At 40.0% G+C, this 19,229-nt stretch overlaps 2 protein-coding genes across 2 annotated transcripts in view; one reads left to right on the top strand and one right to left on the bottom strand.

The window, feature by feature from the left end:
• cspg4ba (chondroitin sulfate proteoglycan 4ba) overlaps window positions 1-19,229 on the top strand; it is a 105,884-nt gene that overhangs the window by 68,150 nt on the left and 18,505 nt on the right. The window lies entirely within an intron of this gene.
• snx18a (sorting nexin 18a) overlaps window positions 13,281-19,229 on the bottom strand; it is a 185,707-nt gene continuing 179,758 nt past the window's right edge. Inside the window, exon 2 of the mRNA XM_060822849.1 lies at window positions 13,281-13,477. Coding sequence (XP_060678832.1) covers window positions 13,422-13,477 — 56 coding nt within the window. The 3' untranslated portion in view covers window positions 13,281-13,421. The remainder of the gene's footprint in view (window positions 13,478-19,229) is intronic.

The raw sequence follows: 19,229 nt of genomic DNA, 5'->3' as shown, positions 1-19,229 counted from the left end.
ATTTTCCCTGAGGTGGGGGAGTGCAGAACTAGTGACTATAGGTTTAAGGTGAGAGGGGAAAGATTTAAAAGGTACCTAAGGGGCAACCTTTTCATGTAAAGTGGTGTGTATATGGAATAAGCTGCCACAGGAAGTGGGGGAGGTTGGTACGATTACAACATATAAAAGTCTTCTGGACGTGTATATGAATAGGAAGGGTTTAGAGGTATATGGGCCAAGTGCTGACAAGTACAACTAGATTAATTTAGGATACCTGGTTGGCCTGGACGAGTTGGACCGAAGGATCTGTTTCCATGCTGTACATCTCTGACTCTCAGCACTATTTGGCAAAATTGAAATCTTAGACATTTCGGGCAAAAGCCCTTCAATTTTTCTGCTCCTCGGATGCTGCCTGACTTGCTGTGCTTTTCCAGCACCACGCTAATCCTAACATTGGAAATTTTACCTAGCCCATGGGTGGTCTTTCAATATAAAACAAAGCATTTGGGTTAATTTGTGGTCCTCTGCTTTTTGTTTCTTACCCTGTAATGTAAAGCCTGAATTGAACCTCATCTCTTTGTTAAAAGGCTGTAGAGTCATTGCAAAAATACAAAACAAATTGCATTTATATCATAAGTGACAGTATATGTTACTTACTAAAAAAGGAAAAAATAAGGAGCTTTTCTCTGCAAAAGAATAGACTAAGATGGGATCTGGTAAAGGTCTTTGAGATAATGGATGGGTTAGATGAGGTAGATGTAGAGATCTTTATATTTGCAGGTGAGGCCATAAATATGAAATAGGTTTATTAAAGGTCTATTAGGGAATTCAGGAAAAATATCTTTGCCTGGAGAGTGGTTAGAACTCACTACCTTGAGAATTAGTTGAAGTGAATACCGTAGCAGCTATTGAGGGAAGTTAGATTAATGTGAAGCCAATTTGAAGGGAGCTGGGTAGATGAAGAGTGGGAAGCAATTTGTGTGGAGCATAAACATTGATATGTACATCTTGGGCCCATGGGTATGCTTCTGTGCAGTCATTACTTTAGAGTACTTTGTAAAAGTTGCACAATAGTTTTAAATATACTTTTTGTCTCTTTGTTAAAGACATTTTTGTTTTGTGAACAGCCTGCTGTACATTTTCAGCCTGTTTCATCAGAAGTCCCTTGATGATTCAGCGATTTAGGGTCTGATGATTTCATTTGTAAACTCACACTTCAAAGAAACATCCACGCCCATGTCTAACTGGCATGAGCTGGAATCAACAAATAAAAAGGCTAACTTTCTTGATTATGAGCAGTCACCAAATATCTGCAACATATCCAGAATATGACTTGCAAACTGCTGGGTTCCCCTCTGCACTTTAGAGTAAAACTTGGTTATTTCTGAAACCATATATATCTCGCAACTTTTGGCAAATGTTAAGGTGGAAATATCCCCAAATATTGATAGTCAGTGTGAGAATCGTTTTCTGATATGGTTTCTCTGACAGAAATTGGGGCATAGAGGACCAATGAAAAGTAAATTGTACCTTTGCTGCTTGTCGTACTGTAACAGATGGTTTCCCATTTGTATGAAACAAAAGCTGAATTTTTAAAGTAGGTGTTCTCGGGAACAAAGATTGCTGAAAGAACTCTCCAGATGCTGCTAGAACTTGAGAGAGAAACAAAGTTAATGGGTGGAATCTTGCTGTCCCAGAAGGAGAGATGAAATGTAGGTGGGGGGAATCTTAACTGGGTGATTCAGAATCCTAATGGTGGTATAAACCTTACAAATTAGGTTCTCCAACCTGAACAAGAACCTCCAACTTTTCTTGATTGCTGATACTACAAAGTCAATCAACTACATGTGAATCGCATTAAAAGCACATCCTGCTGGAATTAGGTTGTACCCAATCAAGAAATGGAAACCTTCAGATAACTGGCTATGTACAAGAGGGGCACACTGGCAAGTTTGACTTCTCCCAGGTGCTCGAGAAAGGAATTGCTGCTTTACCCAAGTAGTGATAGGGTTTTAAACCAAGGTTAATGATTGTAGTGTAAGGTCTTCAACTGAAGTGAAGGCAGTAAATGGGGAAGAGGGTCAATGGGAAAAGGAGGAACAATGTCAGGGCAATGGTGGAGCTCTGTTTGTCCAGGCCTGGGAACGATAGGCATTGCAGCACATACCTGTCTGGGTTTATTTTGATTTATTACAGGGAAGGGTACATCACAGAGCTGTAGAATGTTATTGTTTATACGTTAACAATCTGGATGAAGGAACTGAGAGCATTGCTGCTAAGTTTGCAGATGATACACAAAGAGGGGGAAGAGACCGGTAATGTTGAAGAAGTAGGGAGGCTGTAGAAGGACTTGAACATACTAGGCGAGTGAACAAAGAGGCAGATAGAATACAATGTGGGAAAGTGGGAAGTGTTAGTTTTGGTAGGAAGAATAGAGCTGTTGATTATTTTCTAAAAGGGAAAGGCTTCAGAAATCTTAAGTGCAAAGGGAGTCAGCTAGTATACAAGAGCACGGATGTACTGCTGAAGCTGTATAAGGCTGTGGGTCAGATCACATTTGGAATGTTGTGAGCAGTTTTGGGCCCTTTATCTAAGGAAGGATGTGCTGATATTGGAGGGGGTCTAGAGGAAGTTTACAAGAATGATCCTGGGGTCAAGGGATTGTCAAAAGAGGAGCAGTTGTGGACTCTGGGACTGTATTTGAGAGTTTAGAAGAATGTGGGGAAGGTGATCTCATTGAAACTTAGAGCACTGAAAGACCTGGATAGCATGAAGGTAGAGATGATGCTTCCACAAGTAGGAGAAATTACCACCAAAGGGCACCGCCTCAGGATGATACGATGACCCTTTAGAACTGAGATGAGGAGGAATTTCTTCAGCTAGAAGATGGTGACTCTGGAACTCATTGCCACTGAGGCTGTAGAGGCCAAGTCATTCAGTGTGTTTAAGACAGATAGATAGGTTTTTGATTAGTAAGGGAATCAAGGCTTCTCGAATGAAGGCAGGAGAATGGGACTGAGGAACACATCAGCTATAATTGAATGGTGGAGCGGACTCAATGGGCTGAATGGCCTAATTCTGCTCCTACATCTATTCCATGACTAATAGTCACGTTAACTAAGTATCTTTTGTAACTGCCTGATTCTATGAATGGAATACTTTCAACTAATTCCCTCCATCCATGTTAGGACCAGTAACCTGGCAAATCAGATAGCTAGGGCTGTAGATAGTTTTTCAAATTAATAGTGGTTAGGAGAGAGGAAGTGCTGGCAGGGGGAAACTGGAAATGGAGGACATGGAGGGTTTGGGGGTGGGGCAATTAGACACTTACAAAGCAAAAGGTATGATTGCATTACAGGGCAGCTACTTGGTTAAAGATACCCAGAGTGGAACAGGAAGAGACAGTGTACAAGCACAGAAAACAGCAGTAAATAGGATCAAAAGGGGAAGAAGGTACAAAGGCAAAATTAGCGGCACATAGTATTTGGAACAAAATAATTGAATTAATTGCACAAATAGAGATGAATTGGTGTGATTCTATAACCATTGCAGAGACATGGTTATAAGATATTCACAGCTGGGAACTAATAATCAGGGATATGTGACTTTTCAAAATAACAACAGTCAGGAAGAAAAGGGTGGTGGAGAACTTTGTTAGTATGTGCTGAAATAAGTGTAGTATCAAGAGATTATCTTAGATTGAAAGATGTTATTTCTTACCTCCATCTGAATGGATTATACAAAGGGAAAGATACAGGTAACTCCATTTCAAGATGCACCATGTGAAATTCAGCTCCTTTAGCTAACAGCTAACAGAAATAATTGACCAATTTGTAAGTGGATGCTGATATGCGGGACATATTTACAACTTGACAGCAACAAATAATCAAGTACATGATAATACCTACTCCAATGGACGTGTTCCAAAAAGACCTCTTGGACCAACCCAAGGTTACAACAAAAAAAATTGCTACAAAGCCAATGCAAATACAAAGCTATACTGATGAATAAACTAGTATCTACAGACTATCTTCAGCACAATAGCCAATTAAGTCTATTAAACTATATGGGTGGTTCATCCTACACACACGCGAAGAAGATGCTCCAATTTTAGCATTATATGCAAGGCATATAGCACCAGAGGACATTGGAACTTCCAATGCAGAAAGCAAAGACTAGAGTAAGTGCTTCAATGTCATAAGGATCTACATCCAAAAAGAAGCCAGGTACAGTATTCTAATGGACTAAGGGTAATTTACTAAACTATGTCAGACAAAATCCATGAAATGTCTAGCCAATATATTTGGTCAGGCAATCGATACACAAAGTGAGCTTGCACTTAGCATGGTAAACATCAGAGACTATATTGGCATCAATACAAGCCTTGGCCACTACATTAAATGACTTTTATTCTCAGTGTTGTGAATCTGTAGAATTTGTTACTGCCCATGGCTGTCATTAAGTATAGTCAAGGCTGACATAGATTTTTAATCAATAAGGAGCTCCAGATTTGTGGGCAAAAGGCAGGACAGTGTAGTTGAAGGTTATCAAATCAGCCATCATCTCAGACTCAACAGGCAGAATATTCTGCTTCTATTCCTATGTTTTATGGTCTTATAGAAGTTGTCTGTAATCCCAATAGTAGCTATATACTATAAACAATACATCAATAATTAGAGGGTATGCAAAAAAGGCAGTACATTAATCATAGATGACTTTAATCTTAGATTACCAGAGATACTAACAAGGAGGAATTCATAGAGTGTATTTGGGACTTTCTACAAGGGCAATATGTTGTGGATCAAACTAAGGATCAGGTATTTTGGATCTGATGTTTAATAAGGCAAGTTTAATTAATGATCTCATAGTAAAAGATTCCCTAGAAAACAGTGACCATAACATGGTAGAATTTAGCACTGAATTTGAGAGAGAGAAGTTAAATCCGAAATGACTCTGCTATTCTTAGACAAATGTAAGTGCAGAGGAATGAGGACGAAGCTGGCTGGAGTAGGATGAGAAAAGAATTTAACATGGCATACCATTTAGAGAATAGTTCATGGCTTACAATAGTGATATATCCCGGCAAGGAAGAAAGATTCCAGGAAGAGGATAAATTGACCAGTGAAGTTAAGGATTGTATCAGATTGAAAGAAAAAATGATGCAATGTGGCAAAGATTAGTGGTAAACCAGAGGATTGGGAATGTTTACGAACTAATCAAAGAAAATGATGAAAATAACCTTTAGATGATAAGTTTGCATATAATATTAAGATGGACAGGAAATATAAATATAATTATGTGAGATTAAAATTCTTTAAATGTATAAAAAGGAAGCGTGGAACTAAACTTAGGCCCCTTGGACCACAAGGATGGGGAAGCAGGAGATGGGAGAGAAGTTGAGTAACTAATTTACATCAGTCTGCATGGTAGGCGACATGAATAACCTTCCAAAAATATTGATTAGTCAAGGGGTACAAGGAAGAGAGTAAATAAATACAACTATCTCTAGAGAAAATTTAGTAGGAAAACTTAATGGGCCTAAAGATTGAGAGTTAGAATTAATGTCAAAATGAAATCAGGTGGCATAATTATAATATTTAAATGATCAACTCTTCTCCCGAATGGGTTTCGCACAATGGTCTGTACTTGTTTCACCTTTATTGAAACTAGAAGTGGGCGGTTTCAAGGCTGCTCACTGTGTTATCAGGGTCAAGATTCTGCAAGTCCTTCCTCAATACTCCAGTGGGTGGGACTATGGAATGCCATGGTTCAAGAAGGCAGCTCACCACCATCTCCCAGACAACCAGGGATGAGCAATAAATGCTGGTCTGGTCAGCAATGCCCTCATCCTGTGGGGAAAAAAAACAATTAAAACACGATACTGCCTCATTTTATGTTTCCTTCTTTCAAATGAAAGTCCTCAATGTTGAGTCATGTGATGGAATTAAAGATTAATAGTCCCTATGTTGTGTTTTCACTATAATATTCATTTCGATTAATATTCAGTTGTAAACTGATCTTCCCACACAAGGGTAAAAATGAGCATACTGATATATTGTTGAAGTTCTTCATCCTCCTAGGTTTTGACTTTTAATAAAAGTCAAGTGGGTGAACATCTCTAAACTACATATATTGGTCTATTCAAATTGTCAGTAGCTTTGATTCAAATAATTTTCAGTAAAACTATTATTCATATAATTATATAATTTGTTGCAGACAAATACAGATAGATTGAGTGAGTGGGCAAAAATATAACCGATGGAATATATAAAGTGGAAAATATAAAGTTGTTCACTTCGACAGGAAGGAAAAAAAAGTGTTATTAAATCACACCTAATGCAGAATTCAAAAATGCAAAGATATCAAGATGTTGTGGTATATGAGCCAGAAATGTTAGAATGCAGAGTTTGAAAAGGGTGGCACTGGCCTGCAATTTAGGCACATCCAAGGAGCAGGAGAGTCAATGTGTTGGGCATAACCCTTTATCCGAGCTGTCGACTCCCTTGGTTCTCAGATGCTGCCTGACCTGCTGTGCTTTTTCCAGCGCCTCACTTTCCGACTCTGACTTCTCCAGTATCTGCAGTCCTTACTTTCTCCATGTTATAACGCAGGTACAGCATGGAAACAAGAAGCCTAACTGAATGCTATTCTTGACCACAAGAGGAATTGAATGTAAAATTAAAGAAGTTGCATTTCATCTGTACAGGAAATCAGTTAGACTACATCTCAATTGTGTGCACTTTTATTCTCCTTAATTAAGGAAGGATGTAACAATGCATCAGAATCAACTCAGTGGGGGTTCACTAGATTGATACATGGAATGAACAAGTTGCTGGCCCTCAGCCTACAAGCCTCATTCCTGATGAAGGGCTTGTACCCGAAACGTCAATTCTCCTGCTCCTTGGATGCTGCCTGACTTGCTGTACTTTTCCAGCACCACACTCTTGGCTCTGGGATTGTTTTCACTGGACTTTAGAAGAGTGGGGGTGATTGATTGAAATTCGTAAAATCCTGAATGGTCTTGACAAGGTAGATGTGGAAATGATGTTTCCTTCGGGTGAATCCTGAACTAGGGGATGCTGCTTTCAAATTAGTGATTGCTGTTTCAGGACAGAGATGAAGGGAAATTCCTGAGTGGGTTGGGGAATTTGGAGCTGTCTGCCTTGGACGACAATGGAAACAACGACATTTGAATATAGTTAATGATGAGAGGCCCAAGTCTATTGATAGACTCTTAAATCCAGAAAGTGTGGCGCTGGAAAAAGCACAGCAGGTCAGCCTCTAAGGAGCAAGAGAGTCGACGTTTCAGGCGTAACCTTTCATCTGAAACGTTGACTCTCCTGCTCCTCAGATGCTGCCTGACCTGCTGTGCTGTTTCCAGCACCACACTTTATCGACCCTGGCTTCTCCAGCATCGATAGTCGTCACTATCTCCCATTAATTCCAAAACTAAGGTAATGCTTCTTAGATTCGAATCCCAACATTGAAAATTATGAAATTTGAATTTAATAACTATCTGAAATTGAGAGTCTAATGGTGACCATGAAGCCAATATCAATTGTTAGATCATACGAGGTACAGCACACATTAAAACAGACCTATCTCTTCTGTCCATTTATCAACCTGTAGTTGAGCAAAAAAATCCCTATTTGTGTCTGATTACATAAAAAATATGTTCCATGCTGTTATTTTTGAACTGTATTACTGAGCTGTGCAGTGTTGACTTTTTTTTATGTTCTTGGTAATACATTTTAGGAGAATAAAATTACACATTTCCTAATTTTGAAAATCCTCAAGTCTAGTTGAGGGTGGTATTGTGGTGCAGTGGTAGTTTAATTCTGTTTAGGCCACAAGCACCTGGTTCAAATCCCTCATCAGGATTTGTTGTCTACAGCAGAAGCATTTGTAATGTAGCTAAACAGGTGGCTCATAATCCTGTAAATTTTTGCCATGTGCAACGCTAAGAGTGTTCAGTCATTCTTGATGTGTGGAGTGACCTCTCTCAAGCTCCAACCTCTGCTTACAGGCCAGCAACCAGTACCAGAAAAGCATCCCATGGAAACAGACCCATTAGCATATACTTTGTCTGCCTCATGGAACAGTAGGCATAGGAAGGGACAAAAAGAAAAAGGTTTTGATTGATCAATGCAAATTGTAACATTAAATCCTTTAATATCTGGTTTCTCTCTCATTTCTGAGATGAGAATATTTGTCTTTTGATCAGTTGAACTGATTGGAGATTGGACCAGTGTATACTGGTGATAAATCTGGTGTGTATTTGCGAATGGGGAAATAATATAAACAAATCAATTTTGCTGTAGATAAGATTTTTGCAAGTCTCAGCATGCTCACATACCAAGCTTTTATTTTACAAAATAATTGAATTTGTTGATTTTAGTATCATGTATTGATCTTTACATCATTAAATCTTTACCGAGAAAAGGAAAAATATAATAATTGCTGTCACTTGGAATGGTTTAGAACTAAATATGCTTTTGTGAAGTTAAAAGACCTTCCTATTCTTGAATTTTAAACTCCATCAATGCTCAGAAGACACAAATATCCTACATGCAGAGTTGAGAGGGACGTAAATCTCTAGCAAAGGAGTAGGGAAAGCAAACTGAGAAAGTCCTCCTGATAACAGTACATCTGAGGAACGATCGACCATCTTGTTTCATCAACAGTGCTACACCCACAGTCCGAACCAAGACACTTGCTTAACCATGTCCGTGTTCTAGAAAGGCGCTGAAGGGATGTCCACATTATCCACCACGACAGATCCCACCAACTACTGGACTGGTCACTGCCTTAACTGGTTTATCAGCTCCGCCAGCTAGCCCTTCGTACCACAGAGGAAACAAAAGCAGTGTAACAATAAAATTAATACTGAAGAACTCAGGGTTCCCACCAAAGCAGCCCTTCTCAGTCAGTAACTCACTGTCAACTTGCAGCCATCAGGAGCTTCTGTGTGCCTATGGTGCTTCATCAACCTTGCATTCTACCATAACAAGCACCTGCAGAAAGGTCTATGGCCTCTCTACCAGGAAATAGCATGACTGGTTTGACAGAAACAACCAAGAAGATACAGGTCATAATCACAGGCAAGTGCAAAGCTCCCACAGACTGGAAACTTCACATAATGTTGAGAGAAATTCAGTCCTACTGATAACTGAAAGCAACAGTGCAGCATAAACTTGAGATAAAGAAGAAAGATCACAGGATATCCATCAACCCTTACATCTGTAACAAACATAGTTTCTTCAGTGCTGTCAAGATGATTAAAAAATCAAAGACCCATCATGTTGAGAGTCAAGCTAGAGAGAGAGCATTTAGAAGAGCTGCTCAATCTGGAGTCTTTGTTCAGTTTGAATGTCCTGAACCCCATTCTTCAATATCCAGACTGGCTCAGTTCCAGCAGGAGCCAGGTTTACAGTGAAGTTGAAAAAGCTGTTCATATTGAAAAACCAACAAAGTCTGTAAGGCAGATGGAATCCCTGCCCTAAATCTGAAACGCCCCGGAGATACTTTCCTGGCATGGCTAGTACAGCCTCAAATCCCTCCTTTTGGGCAAGTTGAATTTCTGGCTTCTTTACACAAGCTCCCCAATCTCACACAGGATTAATAACCTATAATTACATTTTATGCCCATTTGAAGACTAGAACTGTTACATGCATGCATGTCACAGGGGACCTCAACAAACAGGTCTAAAACACAGATAATGACAACCACCACTGCTAAAGTCAGCCTTCTCTTCACTTGTTGCTTTACATCCTGGTTCCTCAATCATATGTCTATCATTTGCATGTTCTCTTAAAGTTGTACCACAACAACCTTTTGCCCCATCGATAACATTTCATGCAATAAAACAAAGTACATAGACACTAGTGTCTAACAGTGAAAAACATGTATTCAGGTTTTATCGCAGTACATCAATTAAGAGATTAAGTTCTTTACAGGGTATAGTTGACTTACTGATCCTCCAAGATCTTGTGACATTTCATCATTTTGGTGTTAATTTCTAGGTGTGTTGGTATGCTGCGTAGTATCAAGAGTATTCATTGTGCCCATAATTGTCCTCTGTTGTTTTGCTCTCAAAGTTCATCTTGGAACTTATTCTCCGTACAGTTGCTCTGCTGAGTATTGTACAGCTGGACAATTCCCTCAGCTGGTATCTGTTTCTCCTCAACATCTCTCCATTTGCAGTTGTGACCTCCAGAGAATCTATCAATGAATTTGGGTAAGTACGGCACAAAAGAAATTTGAATAATCAGAGGCATGTCTTTAAGACTCGACTGACTCAAGTCGGGTCAGATCACGTATCTCGCATAAGTACAAGAAAGTTAGTCACCCACATTCATCCTATTTTGAAGACAAACTCTTTGACAAGCTGTTGCCATTAGTGAGCATAAATTTCTGTCATGGGTTTTCCCATTACAGCAATATCAATGTGTGCAGTAATTCTGTCCATAAACTACTGCAACAGCACTCGGTTAATGGATATGCAAAAAGGTAATCTCTGGGCAGAATCTTTAGAATAATCACCTGAAAGTAATGATTCCTCTTTGGATTCCTCTGTCAAATGAATTGACTCATATGCATAAAAAGGCAAAATATTGTGGATGCTGGGAAGCTGAAACAAATGCAGAGAGAATTCATGGAGAATCCCAACAGGTTTTGTCAGCATTTGTGGAAAGAGAAACTTGAGTTAACAGTTCAAAACTAAATGTGTTTCAGAACTAAATGTGATTGGAAAATGGTGACTTTTAAGCTCTGAAGTTGAACAAGCCTCGCTGATAATCTGTGTGCTTCATTTCATCATACTCATTCTTTACATTCTCCTACATGTGTATGCTCCCAAGAGGGTGGATTGATGAGCTTGCATATTCCATGAGCGTCATCTCTTATTTTTACCTTTGGTCATGTCTTCAGATCCAGATTTCATGAGTTAGTGAATCTGATGTCCTTTCACACACGCATGCCTTGCAGTGCTACTGCCAAGTTGTCCTATGTTGCAAGAATCCTAATTGTCCCCTCCTGGTGGTTAAAGAAACTCAGAATAGTTTTAGTCCAATAAATAATACCAGTCCTTGTCAATAACAAAGGGGATTAATTTGAAAGTGAAAGGCAGAAAGTTTAGAGGGGATTTTGAGGAAAATCTTTTCACCCAAAGGGTGTTTGGGTGTGGAATGCATTGCCTGGAAACTGAGCATCTCGTAACCTTTAAAAAGTGCTTGCATGTGCACTTGAAATATAATATTCAAGACTATGGGCCTAGTGTGGAGAAATGGGACTAGTGTAGATAATAGTCTATTTTTAGTGATACAGACCTGGTGAGCTGAAGAGCCTCTTCTGTATTCTGATTCTGTGAAGTGGTAGCCTTTCCAATCTCTCAAATGTCATTGATTCTGTGAAAACCTTTGAAGCTTACTTGAGAAGACAGCGAGCTTTCATCAGGAGCACGCAGAGATAAAGTCAAGGTTTTGAAATAAGTTTACAAATCTCCACAACTCATCTGCCAATCCATAAAGCGTTACTTAGCCCATATGTGCCAGAGACTGCAGGTTGGTTGGTAGGCTTATTAGCCACCTCAGAATACATCAAACTGAGTGGATGTAAGTCGCCCTTAATCTGAGGGGCTACTTCAGACAGGTGAATTCCACATTATTCTGCCTAGTGTTTAGCACTTTTTTTTTAAACACAGTCTTACCTATAATGTAATTTGACATATGATCCCTATGGACCATAATATGGACTGCAGTAATGATAGAATACCAAGAGACAGTCAAGGTAACTTGGGGAAGATGGTGGGTTTGTGCTAGACGTTGGTCAGACAGCCTCTCGAATGGAGACGGAAGTGCAGAGTTACATTCGTCATCCAGAAAGATTTTGATGTTCAACCCCTCCGTTACAAAGTAAAGCAGTATTAAGCCTTTATTATTCTACAATTCTCAGGAATACATCTGAATAAGGAGAAGAGTTTTCAGCCCTACACTTACCTTTTACTAGCTATGTTCATGTGATCTAATTGAACACTGAATTCAAATGTATTCCCCAAATTCATGTTTTCTCTTCCTTTAATAATCTTATATACATTTGTATGCACTGTGACAACTGTTGAAATGCAGGATCATTATTATTGACAATGTCATATTACTTCGTAGTGTTATCTGCACTACATTTCAATTGTGTGTTCCTGATCAGCAGGCTTCCAAATGTGTTGATTTTATGATTGACGTACTTTACAACTGAGTTGAAACCATGCATAATACACTAAGATTTTTAGATCTTCCAATCTTCTATCCCAAAGGTGCTGACTCAGCAGCTCAGCAGTCTATCAACAAGTCACTCAAGTGTCCATTCTTCGTGTGCAAGCTCAAAACGAATCTCTCCAAGCTATTCCACTGTGGAGGGCATCACAGCTGAGACCAATACTGTCATTAGTAGATGCCTTGCATCTGCATGCTTTCCACCAGGGCTAACTGGATAGCAAGGAACCATTGCTGATTTTTTTTCAGTCTGACAAGCTGAGCTCAGTTTATCTCTTAACAACAAGGAAGACCTGTCATGTAATAGTATTGGCATCTGTGGATTTCAATAAGGAACTGCAAGGAATGTTCCAGTGATTGATGTTTCTCTGAATCAATGCAGTGATCACTTCAATTGACCAAATTCCACAAAATTTCATGGAAAGAATCCTGACGCTACATACAGACATTTGAAATTCTAAAATGGACTGTGTTTTATTTAATTTTCTGAAATGAAAGGCCTTTGTAATATTTCAATGTAATATTTGCTTTTATTCTTCAAGAAGGAAAATCGTCACACTAATTCAGCAAAATCAATGAGGGCATATATGGGGGAGTTTTGAATTTGTCCATTTGTGTAAGTGGGGTGATAGCACATCAGTCCATTTTAGATTTCACTCAATAGCTATTTCAATTGATTTCAATGGAAATGAAAATCAGAAGAGATTGGGTTTTGGTTTATTATAGTCTACTAGACAGTATTCAACAAATGTTTTCAAATAGTCTGTCTCCAAAACTGCTGAGTATTTGTTTGAATTGTGTGCGTTTGCTAGGACAGTTTACTTGGGTATAATTGTGAGGTGATTCTAAAATTATGTAGCACAAAATGTTCACCAATTCTCAAATATGTTTTATAGGATGTTATTCTGTTTTCTTGCTGACGTTTGTAGCATACAAAAGACTGCTGATAGCAAAATGTTAGGCATCATTATTTTTCTGGGTTTCAACATTTAAGATATATTTATTTGTATTGCTCTATTGAACGAGAAGAATAATTGCATTCAAATACAGGGAACATTTACAACCACTGGTGCCATGTGTAATTCAATTACTTGAGCTCAGATCTTCTGCTTTTAGAATGTTAAAATGGAGGATGGGTTAACAATGTGGAATGTTGACTTCTCGAGTTGAGCATGTCAGTCCATATATTCACTTCCAAGATCCTTCTGTTCTCCTATAAAGGGTGCAGCTCCTGAAAAACATAGTGCACTCAGATTTCACATAATGGGGAGAGGAAACAGAAATTGTGATTTTGTAGATGCACTGTAGGGATTCTATGATTCTACGATTTAAGGACAGCAGTGCTATTAAAGTGAATAGCTCGTTGCAACATACGAGAACGAAAAATAAAAGCACCGTCAGCTTGATAATGAGAAGCAAATGGCAACTAAAGTTTTGAGTAAGGCAACAAGACATGATAAACACAAGCAATAAAAATATTGCAAAAAATACATTCTGGTCTCATGAGCTCATTCCCTTATGGAGATATAAATTGCCACTAAATGTTGGTTGTTCAGTGTCTGTCATAGTCCTTGTAAATATCAGAAAATCAAGCAGATTCCTTTTAGTGCTGTTTAGGTAAAATTCCTTATGGTAATGAAGGTTTTGTTAATTCTGCATTTTAAAATTCAAATTCTTTCTCTTGTATGTCCCCCATTTTTATTGCTCCTATTGCCAACCTTCCTAGAGTCTGGAGTGTACCCACAACTCTTCCCCACCCCCCACCCACCCCAGCCCTTAAACCTGCTTGTAACATTTTTTTTTGTTGTCCTGTTTGCAAATCCCCTTCAAGCAGTGACCAAAGGTAGTGGTTAGATCTTCTTTGTTAAAGCTGCTGTGAAGTCCCTGTAATATTCTCACCATATCAGTATTATGTAAGTACCATCTTTATTGGTATTGGAGAAGGTACCCATGAAATTTAAGACAAAGTAGAAGATTGCTGCTTGATTTCATAGCTCCTGCACCCATATTTTGCACTCTTTCCATCAACTAAACAATCAAGCCTACAGTGTACAAGCAAAATAGAGTGATCCTGTACTTAGTGTCATGACTAAACATCAGTATTATTTACATTGTTTTATGTTAGCGCAGTGCCTCTTATTCCACTTTATCTTTGATACTACTCTTGCGGCCTTCAGAAATTTTGGCTCATCCGAAGCTCTGATGGCTTAACATTTGCTGCACTAAATTTCACTCACTCATCCTTGCTGGCCCACAGCCCAGTCCCTCAATGTCTCCAGCTTAAGAATTCACATGACGTAATAATTCCATAATGGTCCCAACTCTTCCTTTTTCTGTAACTTTCTTTAAATGCAGCAATACCCCAAATTCTTCATTCCTGAAACTTCATTTGGGCAGCAGTGTCTCCAGCTCTCCCTAAACCTCAAAGTATTACATTAAAATCTTCCTTAGCCCCTTCCTTAGTTCTCCATTCATTTTTGTTGAATTATTATCAATTTTGAACACTTTGGGGCATTTTTCCTAGTAAATATAAGTAGTCACCATTGTATTTCTCTGTGCCAGAATTTCTGGCACTGGAGTAGGAAAGGGCGGTGTAAAATATTGAGTAGAATCTAGCTCCACTTGGAGCCAAAAAAATGCAAATGAAAAAGAAAATATTCACCACAGTTGAGCTTCAATCAAGCCCCAGGAAATAGCAATTGGAACTCCCTGATCAAACATAACCTTATGCTGCAAACATGCACATGACCTCATCTTGGGACCTGGGACAAGTTCCAGGCTTGGATGTAGCATGTACAGGCTCCTATTTCACTGCACATATGCTAACAGAGTAAATCTAAGAACCCTAATTATTATCATCTTAATCACAGTTACATTCCATTCAAAATAAAGTTGTTCTTTTAGAATAGATGTTTTACAACTAAATGTCTTGTTATTACAGTTTTTTTTTCCTGTTTGCCTGTATTTTTTGGTTCATCTGTAATTTGAGTATGGAGCCACATCTAGGCCAAATGGGGAAAGATGGCAGATTTTGTTGTAAAAGAATGCTAGTGCAGCAGATGGGGTTTTACAACAATCAGTTATAGGTGGCATGGACATGGAGACCAGCTTTCAATTTCAAATGTATTAACAAATTGAATTCCACCAGTTGCCATGGTGAGATTTGAACCCACATTGTCAGAGTACAGCCAGAGTAACAGTCCAGTGATACATCACCAATTGTAACAAACTGTCATTGCCACCTGTACTTTGATCCAGAGATGTCTGAAGATATTTGCAAAAGGAAGTATTGCCACTGTAGTCTCTCAAAGAAAGGAAACTGCATATATTTAGTGTCTCATGACTTCACTGTACACTCAAACACTTCCCCTTGAGTCAAGAAAATGCAGGTGTAATTACTACACATAAAGGTGCACTAAGCAACAGAACAGCAGGTCATATTTTTAGTGATGTTGCTTAAGGGGGAAAGGGTGTGCCCGGGGTTTGGGAGAATTCCCTGCTCCTCCTCTCATTAAGCCAGCTACACGAGGTGAGACTTAGCATTTCAGGAAGGCTGATTGTCTCCAATCTTGCTGGAGAGATCCATCATTCAAAGGCATGCTATTCCAGACCAGAGGGACCAGACATTAGAGTCGAAAGTGGAGCACTGGAAAAGCACAGCAGGTCAGGCAGTATCCAAGGAGCAGGAGAGTCAACATTTCAAGCGTAAGCTCTTCATCAGGAATGTGAAGTTGGGGGGTGGGCCTAGGGGGTTGAAAGGTAACTGGGGGAAGGTAGCTAGGAATGTAGTAGGTAGATGAAGGTGGGGGGTGATGGTGATAGGTCAAAGAGGAAAGTGGAGCAGATAGGTGGGAAGGAAGATGGATAGGTAGAACAGTTCAAGTGGGCGAGCCAAGATGGAGGGTTGGATCGGGGAGAGGGGAGATGAGGAAACTGGTGAAATCAACATTGATTTTACGTTCCTAGCCATCCCCACCTTCACCTACCTATTGCATTCCTAGACTCCACCCCCACAGAATTATTGTTGATTTTGCCAGTTTCCTTATCTCCCTTCCCCCCACTTTATGCCAGATCCAACCTACTAACTCTTCACCACCCTCTTGAACTGTCCTACCTTTATATGTTCCTTCCCACCTATCAACATCACCCCCCCCCTCACCTACCCATCACGTTCCTAGCTACCTTCCCCCCCAGTCGCACCCCCCACCCATTTCTCTCTCAGCCCCTTGGATCCTCCTACATTCCTGACGAAGAGCTTATACCCAAAACGTGGACTCTCATGCTCTTCGGATGCTGCCTGACCTGCTGTGCTTTTCCAGCACCACACTTTTGACCCCGATCTCCAGTATCTGCAGTCCTCCCTTTCTCCTGGACCAGACATTGGAGCAGGGCATGTAGTTAGCGAGCACTGGAACCCCCCCCCACATACCTATTCCCATCATGCCAATCTCTAGGATCCTCCTCCTGTCCCACTTGCTGGTCTCTGGGAGAATCCATTACCAGTCGGCTCCGTGTGCAACATTGGCAGAGGCCACTGATTATAATTGGCTGACACCTCTGAGTCAGGAATTCGGCCCTACTTGCAAGTTAATTCACCGGGAGGCCTGACATTGTCCAGCTACACTTCAAGTTACCTCACTCAGAGAGGTACCAGCACGTTCTCCAACTGGTGGCAGGACCTGTGTAAACATCGTTGATCTCCACCCACTACTACTTCTGTCAGCACAGAACGTGGTGAGTTACATACCATATTTGATAATGGTAAGCTCATGGGACAGATAGCAGAGATTTGTAGTGGAATGACAATCCTTGAAAAGGGAACTTAACAGGTTCAAATAACAGACTGGGATCAGGGATATTAGGAAGACAAATTGTGTGAATAGGTAGAGTAAATGGACAGCAAAAAGTCCCCTACTTGAATCCTATATTTGCAGGCAGCATGAGATGTTACAACAGGAAATCCAAAAGAGATGACTAGACCAGGGATCTTATCAAATATATATGCAGGATTTTGTGCACTAAAGAAAATACAGTTTCCCAGCTAGCAGCAGTCAGAATGAGAGAATGACATCTTGAGTAGGGAGGCCTCTGCAAAATTGGAGAGAAAGGAAGGAGAGTGTGCAGAAGACAGTGTGGGGGGACAATATCATGGGGACAGTGTGTGTGCAGATTGCTGATGGTACAGGTTCAGACCTTATCATTTCAGTCTTATTCTCAAATATGAAGTGTTTAGACACTTTTTAGAACTCAGCTGGAGTATTGTGCACAATAAAGATGTGAATGCGTTGGAGAGAGAGTACAGAAGCAACTTACTGGAATGTTTCCAGCTATTAGAAACCTCAGCTCTGAGGACAGATTGAAGATGTTATGACGATTCTCCCTAAAAGGCTGAGAGGAGGCCTGATGAGGTTTTCAAAATCATGAGTGGGTCGAGCAAAGTAAATAGGGTGAAGCTATTTCTGCTGGTAAAAGAAACAAAAAAGGGAGGATATAGATTTAAAGTGAACTGCGAATGAAACGAGTGGTGTGAGGAAAAAGCCTTTTCACACAACGAATAATTAGGGCATGGAATGCACTGCCTGGAAATTGGGTAGAGGCAGGCTTAGTGAAGGCAATCATAGAGGGCATTGGATAATTATTTGAATAGTATTAGTTCAAAGTTTGTGAGAAGATTTATAGCTCGGGTGCTTGTTGTTGTGGTTCTGTTCGGAATTTGTGTTGCAGACGTTTATTTCCCTGTCTAGGTGACATCCTCGGTGCTTGGGAGCCTCCTGTGAAGCATTTTTGTGATATTTCCTCCGGCATTTATTGTGGTTTGTCTCTGCCGCTTCCATTTGTCAGTTCCAGCTGTCCGTTGCAGTGGTCGGTATATTGGGTCCAGGTCGATGTGCTTATTGGTTGAATCTGTGGATGAGTGCCATGCCTCTAGGAATTCCTAGAGCCAGGGAATTCCTGGGGGCATGACACTCATCCATTGATTCAACCAATAAGCACATCGACCAGGACCCAATATACCGGCCACTGCAGCAGACAGCTGGAACTGACAACCGGAAGCGGTAGATTCAAACCACTATAAATGCCGGAGGAAATATCACAGAAATGCTTCACAGGAGGCTCCCAAGCACTGAGGATGTCACCTAGACAGGGGACGAAATGCCTGCAACACAAATTCCCAGCTTGGTGAACAGAACCACAATAATAGTATTAGTGTTCAGTGATATGAGGAAAAGGCAGGAGATAGGCACTAGAGATGGACTATGTAATAAAGCCAGTGAAGACACAAGTGGGCACCTTCTGCACTGAAATAATTCTATAATCTGAGACTGGGGCATCAATTTATCCATGTACTGAAATGAGGATGATAGTCAGAAATTCAGTTTAACCCCATTTATAAAAATATTTGAGAAGACAGCATATTTTGAGAAATATATAACCATTTTTGTTTGTTGATAAGTGCACACTATCATGGCATATAATCATCTCTAACATGTTACACCGCGGTGATGCAATGGTCTAAGTGATATCTTGCTCAGTTATTTTCAGGAAGATGCCATCCCCAAAATAGTTTCTGCAAGTGGATGATGGAAAGTTAGCATTTTCTATCCAACATGCTTGGTTGCTTTTTGTATATTCCCGTGGAACGCGGGCCATTGCTGACAAAGCTAGAATTTATTGCCCATCTCCAAAGCTCCATTAAAAGGTGGTGCCTTTTTGAACTACTCCAGTCCATGTGGCACACATGCACTCAGTGCTGCTAGAGTGCAAACAAGAGGAACAAATGACAGATAGACTTGCTGTCCAGTGCCTTTGCATTGAACAAACATTTCTTCTATTTTCTATTTTTTTAGGCTCTGTTGCTGGAAATAAACAGTTTTAAGGGTTTTCAAATGCTGTTGGCCTTGGGTCTGAGGATAATTAATCTGATCAGAGAATGGGAAGCAATGTATCTCCTTTGTTTATGAAAATAACACATTGCAGCATAA

The sequence above is a fragment of the Hemiscyllium ocellatum genome, chromosome 1, assembly GCF_020745735.1.
Source record: "Hemiscyllium ocellatum isolate sHemOce1 chromosome 1, sHemOce1.pat.X.cur, whole genome shotgun sequence".
In the NCBI taxonomy this organism is placed as follows: domain Eukaryota; kingdom Metazoa; phylum Chordata; class Chondrichthyes; order Orectolobiformes; family Hemiscylliidae; genus Hemiscyllium; species Hemiscyllium ocellatum.
This window is presented reverse-complemented; position numbering and strand designations above follow the sequence as displayed.